General features: G+C 30.1%; 1 protein-coding gene across 1 annotated transcript in view; it reads left to right on the top strand.

The window, feature by feature from the left end:
* 5-HT2B (5-hydroxytryptamine receptor 2B) overlaps nt 1–12,587 on the top strand; it is a 182,700-nt gene extending 170,113 nt beyond the window's left edge. Inside the window, exon 5 of the mRNA XM_089219342.1 lies at nt 9,231–12,587. Within this exon, the coding sequence (XP_089075468.1) occupies nt 9,231–10,506 (1,276 nt within the window). The 3' untranslated portion in view covers nt 10,507–12,587. The remainder of the gene's footprint in view (nt 1–9,230) is intronic.
* Nucleotides 12,588–13,231: the final 644 nt, after the last annotated feature.

Below are 13,231 nucleotides of genomic sequence, written 5' to 3'. Positions count from 1 at the left end.
ATTCAGTATCTTAAGAGACAAATTGACATCGATTATACCTATTTAAGTTAAACCATTGATTGAGAACCTTTGTTTTGCGAATCGCCTTATTTGAGTCACGTTACTAAAATGCAACTTTAATCACAAAGTAATGCATAATGGTCGGAACAGCCCAAACCGTAAATTCATGTGCAAGCACACGATATTGAAGAAAGATAAAATCTGATTAAGTAAAAATTATGTCTTATGGTTTTATAAGTATTCATATTGGTATAAAGGTATAATATATTCAAACGTTTAGTTGTGTGTTCCAAAATTGTTAACCATCGTTACTATGGGATACACAATAATTTCTAAATTATAAATAAATTTAAACAAATTATTTGTACATCGTTTGTTTTAGATATTGTAACATTTATTTTCTTATACAGCAAATAAATTCTACTGTGCATATTCTATCAAACTTCTCGATGATTAATGAAAAAACAGCAGGTGAATAACGCCGAAATGGTTTGCGAGCATCGGTTCTATAACGTAATAATTTATATTCGTGCTTTTACAATTTCAAAGTCAGAATTTTCTTACCCAGTTAATAACCACTTACGGTTACGCATTCTGAGAAAAGCAATATCCGTCTGTATGTAAAAATAAAGTATAATAGTAGTAATACCTGTAAAGTCTTATTGTGCGGTTGGTATAATGTTATAATTAGGGAACGGATTTGAATGCAAATTGCATTTTTTTCTGAATGTCCGAAAACATTGGTTTCCAAGCAAAAAGTTCATTTCATACATCAAAGAATTAAAAAATGTAACTTTTATTTTGCATTTTTAAGCCTTTAATGCATTTTCAAAGCATTTTTTGAAATTTTTAGTGCATTTTGTGGTTTTTAAGCCATTTTTTCAACATTTTTCCACATTCATTCTAAAAAAAAAAATTAAAATACCTAAATATGTATTATGTTACGAAATTACAAAATTATTGTTGACACGTGTATTAGGTATGTTACGAAATTACGAAATTATTGTTGACACGTGTAGACACAAAATATATACATACAAGTTACAACAGATTATTACCCACATTAAGGTAAAGATAAGAGATAAGATACGATAAACTATTTATCTAAAGTTAATTAATTAAGGTTTTATTGTATTTAAATATTTTTTATTAGATTTTTCATAATAATGTGTTTTTTTATAAGTTTTAAATACAAAATTTTGTTTTTATTGAATATAAACCCATTTTTTAAGTTTTTTAGGACATTTTTTTTAGTGCATTTTTTTATGTTAAAGCATTAAATCTTATTTTTTTAAGGAATTTCTCTTGTTTTTTAGAGCATTTAAATCCGTTCCCTAGTTATAAATTTATAATGTATACAATATATAAAACAATAACATCGATATGAATAAGAATCTACGTCGTTATGCTGCTATATTATCTATGTGTACATATTTTAGAAGAAAGTGAAATTCATAAGAATGCTAGACATAACAAGTAAAGCATTATAATATTAATAGTATTATAATATTATAATTTATAACTATAATAAGGGTGTGAAACGGAACAAACGTCATTCGTAAATTCAAAAATTATTCCGTCGCTTCGGAAAAAATAATCATTTATGAAGAACTCTCGCATTATTTAACATTATAATAATTTTAACATATAACAAAGAATATCTTGACATTTATACGATGACACACTAAGACAAAAATTTGGATATTAACAATAGTATGTAAATAATAATAATAATAATAATAAAACTTGATCGTTATGATGCTGTAGGCACGTGGTCATATTCTTTCAGAAGATTTCTATTGGGCTGGACTTTGATAATAACGATAACAATATAAATTATAGGTAATGATTATATTTTTTATCCATGTGAAAATTTAAGTGTTTTAGTAAATCTGGTCCAAAGAGACTATATTAATATTACAAATAATATGTTAAGTGGATAATTTAGCTGCCGCAGACGCTAATGATAATCATCATGGCGTTTTTTCGGGCAAATGTAAACTGGGCCCGCGATTACCTTTTTTGATGTAAACTCGGCTCGAAAATTTTAGGAAGTAAAATATGTAGATTGTAAACTCGGCCCGGAAATTTCCGGTACTAATAAAGGTCGGTTGTGATCTCGGTCCGATAATATTTACCGATAAATTTCATGCGCATTTTAATTCAAGTTTCAATTCCACTCACCCCAATATATATTCCGTCATTGCGAAATTAAAAGAAATACAAACAGAAACGTACATTTAAATCGACAGCCTAGATGCACCATTTCAATTTCAGAATACAAAAACTAAAAAAAAAAGAGAACTCTTAGAAAGAACACTTACGAAATATAAAAATAAGGAAATATCAGTAAGTGAATACGTTAAACACATGGATTTTAACTTTAAAAAATAGATTTATACATTATATTTTTACACTTTTTACACTTACAAATTTACATAAATAGATTTTACAGTTATATAACGATTTTCATACGTTTCAAAATTTTTGGAGGATAATGAGAATCGCCTCCTCGTGGTGTCATCTGGGCAGTGTTGAGACTTATCTAGATAAGTTATCTAGATAATTATTTAGTTATCTTTTATCTTATCTAAATAAATAGTTGAATTTTATCTAAATAATTATCTAAGATAAAAAATTCATTCATCTAGATAAATTCATCTCTATACAAAAAAATATATTACACATTTTGATTGTCAATTTATTTTTATGATAACTAGCCAATACTTTAAATTTGAATTGTCGAGTCATCTCAGAAAAAAAAAAATATATATGTTCATAATAATGTTATTTATTATACAGGTATTATATTTTATTATTGATATTTTCGTTAGGGGCTCGGACATGGTGATCAAATATACCTACATTGCGTTATTACGAATCGTGTAAAATGTGTAGTTTTTTCTTGATTTTTATACTTAATTTAAAAAATGTTTTTTTCAGTTGTACCTTAGTTATTTATTAATAATAATGTCTACTGATAACATTAATTTACTCATAATTCATATAGCCAATGTTTATATAATATTGAAGACTGAAGTACTAAGTAGTATCAAAGGTGTACTTTTAAAATGTTTTGGATTTCAATGTGTTAAAAAAATAAAATTTATCTTTTTAGTTATCTAGATAATAATGTATTTATCTTTCATCTTTATCTAGATAAATTTAAATTGTGTTATCTTTTATCTTTATCTAGATACATTTTTGCCCTGTTATCTTTATCTTTATCTAGATAAAAAGTACTTATCTAATCCCAAAACTGCATCTGGGTAATGCTAAATGGTTCTTAAAAATATGATAAGAAAATTATATAAAAACTTTTTTATCCGGGCCGTGTTTACACCTAAATAATTTTTACCTGAAAAAAACACGGATCGATTTTATAATAGACCTTTTAAACATTTTTTTCCTCAGGCCGAGTTTACAATCGCCCGTTTTTTCTTCTGTTATATATTTTTTTTTTTTTTGTAATTATTATAAATTCACCTTTAAAAAAAAAACAAGCTTAATGCCAAATGCCCTGATCAATGATAAAGGTATAGCTGGCCTTATAAGCGCCGCCATGCCAAATACAAGGCTCGAAAAAGTAGGCACATGTGTAGGTACTGCCTTATAGTTATAAAAGATCAGTACCACATTTACTGTGAGTCAGTATTAAGAAATAATACGTTATATTATGATACATCATACATTCCTTTATCGTTTCACAGTCTTACAAACATAAAGAGGGATAATTTGCATTTGAGATAGGTTTTTGAGCTACTAGTATGTAACTCGACATACTGACAAATTTAAAGTAAAGACAATCATGTTTAGTGTTTTCAAGTAGGTCTGTTTGTAACGATACATTTATACTCAAGTGACTAGTGAGTAATTATAGTTACAATTTAATATATAAAATATCAATGCACATAACTCTGCAATAAAAAATGGAAGTAGAAATCATAATATTATATTGTATGCAGGTAGGTATATAAAACCGAAAGAGATACAACATGCCGATGTGTCTTGTTAATAATACGTATAAATAATGATATCGAATATCAATAATATTCAATATGCCATAAGTACATAAAATATAATTCATAATTCGTTAATGCTTACTGTCTTATTTATTTGCCCATATACAACCAACAAAATAAATTTTATTGAATTTTCAGGTTTCTTAGAAAGGATGCTGTTTTATGTATATTATATAAGCTTGTTCAAACATGGTATTTATTGAAAATGTTCCAAATATATTAATGTTATCAAACTTGCCTATCACGATTCAGGATCAACATTAAATCACGAATATATTTTATGTTGTGTAATTTTGAAACGTCTTGCTTGGTTTGTAAATTTAAGACGTTATTAATATTTGTATGGCGTTCCATAAACAAAGCTTTTATGTATAAATCTATTTACATTTATATTTTAAACATTTGATTGCTTTTGACTTTTTACTCTTTTCGTAAAATGTGATCAAAAACAAAAACGTTTAAAAACCTAAAATACGTACAATGTAAAACGTTTATAGCAGCAAAATAAATAAATATATGTACCTCTTTACATTGCATTATATATTTCTGATCATTACGAAATAATAATAAAGCCTAGATCAAAACTAAACATTTATTTTTTTCTATTTAATCAAAAATATCCAAATGTAAAATCCTGAACATGATGTAATGATTGTTATGATTGTGTAATATTTTGAATTAAGACTTCGAATAATATTCTCCAATGTAAAGGGTCCAAAGTTATTATTACTTTTGTTACATTATTCTAGCGGTGAACGACTAATTTCAATTTTAAACTTTCACTTCATATATTTTATGAAATTTTGATGGCACGAGCCGTATTCGACTACAAAACACTGACTTTTCACAACTAATTATTTTTATAAATATTTAAATTATTTTGGAAATAACATGTAAATTATGAAACGATCCAACAGAAACTGTGTGAGGCCATGAGTCAAATAAAACGCGATAAAAATTGGATGAAAATATGTAGTATAGATAATTACGGATATTTGTAAGACAGTTATTGCATGTAAACGAAAAAAAATTAATGTGAAAGATGAAAAAAAAATTCATAAATATTTATTCAAGATTATAAAAATATGATGATATTTTAATAATTATGTTTAAAAAAAAATGAAGGTTGTGGATTTGAAATTCAGAAATATGTAAAAAAAAAAAATACAGAGCGTTTCGTGATAAACATGGTGCGAAATTATTTACAGATGACTTTATTTAGAACGTCTATATATACAAAAACATTTATATCAGCGCCTCGTATTTAATATACTCCGATTTTAGTACCTGTGTAACTTTCATTACACTCATGAATGGTAAATTCTTATGACAAAAATATTTGTATAATAGATTTAATTATGTTTTAATATATATCAAAACATCTTTAATTGAAATATGCCACTGACCAGTGTAAATGCGATACCTAATTGCATTTATTAAGATTTCAGATCTACCCCTAAATTATATAAATGTAAAAATAAGTATCTATGATAGTCGAATACATGATATTATATTTAGTATTCTACTAAGGAACTCTAATGCACCGAATTATTTGTTGTTGTTCACAAAAAAATAAGCGTCGATAAACGAGATAAAAATACTACTGGAATAAATGCGTTCACATGCTTTATATCTACCGCACTTTATAAAATATGAAATATATACAATAATTTCAACACGAGAAATGTCGACTTATTATTTTAGTATAATATTACGTACCATAAAAATAATAAACTGATCGGATTTTGATTGTTTTAGCTGACATATGTGATCGGGATAGGTACGCTTATATATTATTAAATGTACTCTCCAGACGATTAGACGACCGTAAACCAATATATATATATATATATAAATTTATTGCATGCAATTCAATAGTGTATGGTGTTTGATTTTTTTCGGTTCAAGAACATTCCCGGGAGACTGCGTAAAAAATGTGTTAGAATTTTTTTTATATTATTATATATGAAGCGTCGGTAAGATCGGTGAACTGTAAAAAATATTTGAGAACAAAATAATATGCAGTATTTTTCATAAATTTGAGATCAAGTAATGGTAGAAATTTTGCATGCATCCTTTATACAGCTAAGGTATCAACTTTATGCGATGTATAGCTGGGCTTGTAAAACGACACGTATTTCTACGGTTAGTTTATTTGAACATTGGTCGGGTATTAAAAAATCACCTTACCTAACCTAACGATAAAATTAACCAAGTAATTTCATCACATTATAAACTAAGAATCTAAATAGTCTAACCATTAGAATTTTTTTTTTTAAATTAAGATTCATAAATATATATGTATAAAATTGTTATTATTCGAACGTCAACGTTTAACTATTTTATCTAACACTTAAAACTACTAGTGAAACATTATGTTTAAATTCTCAATATTATTTCGAAAAATGGAAAAGTATAAATTTTCAAATTCGTTGTAGCCTGATTAATACCTAATTCTGTCATATTTGTAATTAATGCAATAAAAAAATCTTATCTTTCAAAAATACAGAATAAAATTTTAAAATTGTATTATGGTATCTAAGCTTTTATAATTAAATTATATCGTTAAAATTGTGTATAAAGTATTTAGTTTTTTATATTTTAGTGGAGTGTACTTTATTACCTATTGGATTAGCGTTAGTTATAAAAGTGGAAAACACATACATTTTTTACAATTTTTAACATTCTTCGCCCCCAAATTGGCTAATTTGTTAAGTTTTTCAGTTGGAAGCTAGCGAGGCTCTCACTTTTATTTCTTACTTCAAATTTACAAGCCAATCATCAACGAAAATTAAATATGGATATTGTTTTATTGGCTCCACCATCCTGTCACATCACAAAATATTAAATTCATTTCGAAGAGCTCGGAGCTCTTAAACCAACACCAACCCGGTATCTACTGAAGTGTCGAATCCTCTTCCCCACCATCTCCCAACAAACATCGTTGACAAACAGGCAAATTCATCTTGAAATTATATTCTTTAATAGGTGATGTTGTAAACTCGGTTAACACTAAATGGAGATTATCCTGCAGATTCACTCCGTAAATTTTAGTTATGATACAGCCATTCTCAACTATTCTCACGCACATTTATCAAGTGTCCACAACAAACCATTATATGTTGTAACAGACAAGGGAGATTATTAGTCATGATATTAATCATTTTAAGACTATTTAACTGTTTTGTGAGAATTTTAGAGAAATAAAAAAATTGTAAGAATCACGAGTAAACTTAATTTTTTTATTATCCAAGGGCCAATGTAATCAGCGTGGAGCAGAATATTTCAGCTCAACACTATATAATCATAAGATAAGATTAGTTAATAATAATATTAATGCCATTAAAAACTATACATGATAATATTATTATAGTATTTAACAAAGAGCGAATTGACATTTTTATAAATATGAATGTATTACCATATTGATAAAGACAAAGTGAACAAAGTGAACGAAATGTATAAGAACATAAATAATTGGCCACTGTTCTTGGCTTAACTGATTTAACTATTGTACTAAATGTATTATAGGCGACAGATAATGAAGCAGTTTTTATTATTTTTTTTTTTTTTATACAGCAGATGAGAGAATTACATTTAACGGTTTAAAAATAATTATGTTAGTGCTTCTTTTTAGCTGAACATTAGTTTGTAGTCAAAATATTCAGAAATTTCTATGTGTCACAACAATAGATAGAACGTTTAATCATTGTTAGGATTCGAAATATACCCTTTCTAGTTTTAGATAAAGAAAAATAATTTAAAAAGCATCACTTAATATTATGTGACAAAGAATTACTAATTATTAAAGTTACTAATAGATTTTTCCTCCACATTTCAATAATAAAAGCGATAAACCGAACATCTCTTTACTTGCTAAACTCAATAAGCCCTGTATTCATGGTCTAAGCCACAGTCATCATTAAAGTTTTTTTTTAAACCGATTCCAACTAGATTATAGTCTCTGACTTTAACTCAACACAATATTAAATCAATATTATATGAGCCGCTAACAATGACTGACATTTATTTATGACATGAAACCAGATTTCTTTTTAAAAATCAAAATTTCTCTCATTTCTTATGCAATCTTAATGAAATTTTTTTATCTTAATAATATATCCAAAAGCCATAAGATAAATTAATTTGTAACCATAAGTTGTACAACCTTAAAGGGGCTCAAATGTTAATATCATCATCAAAGGTATCAAATATTATAGACCTTGAGTTCCAATAAAAGTTAGCATGGCACTGCTTTTCAAGTCCCAACCAGAAATTATATTCATGATGAAAGTTGATTCATAAAATTAAGTGTAAATTTACATAACTTGACTTAATCATGAACCTAATTTTACTGGGCAGCTTTCAAAATAATTGTAATTCATACCTACATATTATTGAGCCCTTTATTTGGAATTTAATGTATACAATAAATTTAGAAAAATTAAACAAGGTATAACATTAATTTAAATCCGCATGATTACCCCTCATTTTATCGTTCCTATGTTTTAAAAACAAACATTCGACATTACACAAATTAAAGAGATTGTCGGTCATTATTCTATATTCCCTCCTTAAAATCTAAAAACCACTGCGAAGCTGTATTTTTTATGTAACAAAGGCTTGGACTTTGAGTAAATGAGAAACTTGTTCACAAAATCTGTTTACTTCTAGTCCCTTTATATTTTACAGATAATTTATTTTACAACGCACATTTTTAGTACGCAGTTTAAACGACTGATCAATTATCCCAACACTCTAAAATCACCCCAATAAAGCATATTAGTCCCTAAAATCTACAACATTTAACTTTTAAGATTCCAAACTCAGAACGATACTAACCAAGAAGTTATCTTTCTACCCATTTTCAGACAAAAATAGTAATTAAAATTGATATTGCACTTAATCAGATGGACAGATGGTACGTAATAACGAAGTTTATCTTCTACAATAATTTAAATATTTTCACGCATGTATGCTCGTGAAGATATATGAATCTCTTGATCCTTATTCTCTTAAAAGCCATAATGTGTCTATTACGAGTATATTAATAATGACGATGTCAACGATGTCCATAATTGTAACCACCACAATAAAACATTATTATAAATAAGAAAAGATTTCGTATCCTAAAAATATAGCAATTTGAAGTAAATGATTACTACGTTTATCAATTTCTTATAATTAATTTTTCATTTCAATTTACAGATTGTCGGATAACGGTGGTGTCCAGGATGACAACGATGACGACGGTTTCTGTAACGTTGATGACATGGATAACGAAGAACAAGAATACGAAGAAGAAGTAGTAGAAGAAGGAGGTGCTTGTGATTCGATGTGTTCAGAAGACACGTCCAATTGCACCGGGACGCCTCGGTGTAGGCGGGCCAAGCGGCAGCGGCGCCGGCGGCGGTCGTGCACGATGCATGAGTCGATGCGTCGACGATTCGATGGCCCCAACCATCACCGCCACTTGCACCATCAAGGCCGACCCACGCGAGCCCGAAGCTTTCACGAGGACGAACTGACCAGGAACCGAACCGGACCCACCTATTCGGACGTCACCGGCACGGCGGCAGTGGTAGACAGTGGGCCAAAAATTGTAGGGACGCTGCTCAAACAGGAATTCCAACGGAAGCCTGGTCTGGACGAAGAAATATGTCTGTTACCGCCACCGCCGCCACACCGACGACAGCGGCAGAAACGTTCTGTGTCCGCAAACAGCGGCAGTTCTAGTGCCCGTAATGTGACAGCGGCATCAGTGAGATCACCATCTCCGTCACCGGTTTTGTCTTCACAACCAGCACGGACGGTTAGGTCTCCGTCTCAGAGGCATCCATATCAGGTGGAGCAGCAGCAGCAGAAACAACAGACGGAAGCGCGTGTTGATACATTGACCGTGTGGTCAGCTGCATCCAATGCGGCCAAGACAACGACGTTAGCGGTGGCCAAGAGTGGTCCGTTGCGCAGGGCCATGACGCAAAAGCCGATGCGCAAGCAGACTCCGACCGTGAACACGACGTCAGCCACTGGAAGACGTCACTCGCCACTCGTCCGATACGGGTCCACGCTGGGACTGCCGTCGCGACAACAGCAGCAAGCGACGCCACAGCGGCCGAACAACGTGAACCGGTCGAGCGTCATGATCCGCAACTCGTACCGTCACGGCCGCATCATTCGGCTAGAGCAAAAGGCCACCAAGGTGTTGGGCGTCGTGTTCTTTACATTCGTGTTCCTGTGGACACCGTTCTTTGCGCTCAACCTGCTACCGTCTGTGTGCCCGAACTGCGAAGCCGACATCAGCAAGGGCCTCATCGACCTGGTCACGTGGCTGGGTTATGCCAGTTCCATGGTCAACCCGGTGTTCTACACGATATTCAACAAGGTGTTTCGGCAGGCGTTTAAACGGGTGCTTATGTGCAAGTATAGCGGCCGTAGCAAGCGGCATTCGTGGCCTCCACCGCCACCCGTTAGGAAGGTTTAAACCTAGGTCCCAGATTTCCTCCATACACACATTTCACTACCTGTTTTGTTACCGGTTACCAGTGCTCACCACAGTAATGGTATCCTGCGGCAATACTAAAATCTATCAAGCCAATTCCACAGCTGGGTCATCTGTCGTATCGTTTGGCTTCCATAATTATATTCTGATCGGATGTTGTAACCATGATATATCGGTATCATTCACCAACCATAATCTACCAGCAGATTTCAATAGTCGTACCGAGATCAATTTATGGACACATCACGACACACATTAAAGCTGTGTGACCGACTTATTCATTCGTAATATATTTACAGACTATAGAGGTACACGGTTAAATAAAATTAAAATTGTTTAATGTTAAGACTTCAATTTAAATGTTGTAAAAATGATTTAACATTTGCAAAGGAACTCTACGCAGTTATCCAAAAAAGTTTTCCATAAAATATTTATATAAGTTAAGTAACGCAAAAAAAAAATTATAATAATTATTGTAGCTCTTCAACCACCATGCGTATCTCATTGACCTATTACTATATTGTTTAAATTTGGCTTATTCAAATGTTTGTTTCGTTCTGAATTAAGTCTAATGTAAAAAATTGTTTCAAATAAATTGAATTTAAAATATTTGCAAAAAAATTCAAACACGGATATTTCAAATCATACATTAAAATATTCAATATTTTTAACAGGCTTGTAGCTACGGAAGTGGGGAGCAAGAGGAGCGTTGCCTTCGCTAACACAATCATTGCCTTCTCTAAAAATATTAGAAATATTAGACATTTATATTATTTTTAAATATAATGTTCCTCTACAATTTTATTTACCCTACCTAAAAATTGGATCTGGCTACGGGCCTGAATTTTAAGACCACAATAAATCGATCGTTTTAAAAAATCACTTTCAAATTATACGAAAAGATACTTGCGTAAATAAAATATTATTATAATCTGTCCCAAAATTTCGTTAAATCCTGTTCGGTGACTAGTCCGAAATGGCTTAATCGTGTCTTTAGTATCTATTACTATTTTCATTATTATAATAATATATGAGAATGTTTACTTATTTACATGTACAGTTGATTAAAATGAGTCGAAATGTACATTTATGGCTATATCCAATGGTGAGCTAGTTGAATTAAATAATTTATTTTAACTTAACTAATAAATGCTGATTTACTTATTAACTTAAATAAGCTAATTGGCTATTGAAATAACTTAGCTTTTTTCTATTGATTTATAAACTTCAAAAAACTTTAATTTATGATTTTATACATCAATCAAAAAATTATCTAATATTATGATATTAATAACAATAACTATATAAACCTTTCTGTTATGTGTTATGATAGAACATTATTACATAATAAATAATAACACAATATAAATAGGCAATAAATACTCATTTTAATAAAAAATAGATTCATTTGTTTTTTAATTGATTCGGGTTAGATTTTTTCCTTATGAATTTCAAACTTGGTTAATTTTATTATTTGTTAATAATCTAGATTTAACGACCTTGTTTTCACTAAGTTAACTTAACCTGAGTGAATTATTTTCATTAAATTATCCACCTTTGGCTGTATTATTATCATTAATAAACGTGGTTATCTATGGTTTAATTAAAAATCAAGCTATCATTTATCGTTATCGCATCCTCCTTCAATATATAATAATAAATAATATTATATATTAATTTTGATACTAGTAAAAATATGTTCGATTTCTTGTTCAATGACTATTCAAATAGTTAATTTTTTTAAATAAACAACAATTTTCATTTTTAATCCCTATTAACTGTTGCATTATTGAATAATGTGTTGTTGTTGTTGTTGTTTTTGTTTTTGTTGTTGATTGTTTCAAATACGGACCGGCTTTACAGTATATGGGAGAGCGTGATGAGGATACTCGAAACGAACGACAAAACATATCAATCTCTTTTCCACAATAAAGCTAATGTTTGTTAGTAGGGAATAAACCGTTTTAGAATATTCGAGTATTCTTTTGGCGGCATAATAATAATGTAGTCCGTATATAAAAAAAAAAAACAAAAACAAAACAAAAAAAACATTCCATTCCGTAATATATTGCAGTTCTCGTGCGTGTAGAGTAATTAATCGCGTTTGAAATGATTTATAGTCGAGAAAATGTTTATCCGACACCTGCAAGTGAGTGGATTTAAAAAGAAAATTAATTCGAGATGAGAGCGCAGACCGATAATAATGTTATTATGGCGGGTGCAGTATCCAGACACCGCGATGCAATAACACGATGATCGTTCATTATGCTTTTTAATAATAATAATATGACTGTCATATTACCTGTGGATTTTTATTATTTCTCCTCACCACTCCCCGCACTATTTCCTCGACAACGCTGTAACTTCGTCATGACCATTTTCACATCAGCCGTATATTTTTTTCGACTCAATAAGTTATGCATAATATCTGCTAATGCACTTTTTGATGACGTGATGTTAGTCACTGTTATTAGTTTAACCGTGCGGATCATATACGGTTTTATGCACCGTTAAGCCCTATTATTATAGTTATACTTTATTTATTAAAATATTCCATGATATAGCATAGTGCTAAACAACTTAACTGCAATGGGAAATATTCAACTTACTACAACTACATAGCTATTAGTTATGATAGGAATATCAGTATTTTTCTTAAAAGATGTTCATGTGATATTATGATCACAAATTAAACTATACATATTTG

Source organism: Diuraphis noxia, unplaced genomic scaffold (assembly GCF_037042655.1).
Source record: "Diuraphis noxia isolate RWA-SAM2 unplaced genomic scaffold, SU_Dnox_SAM2 contig0002, whole genome shotgun sequence".
In the NCBI taxonomy this organism is placed as follows: domain Eukaryota; kingdom Metazoa; phylum Arthropoda; class Insecta; order Hemiptera; family Aphididae; genus Diuraphis; species Diuraphis noxia.
The sequence above is the reverse complement of the archived record's forward strand: the minus strand, read 5'-3'. Positions and strand labels throughout refer to the sequence as shown.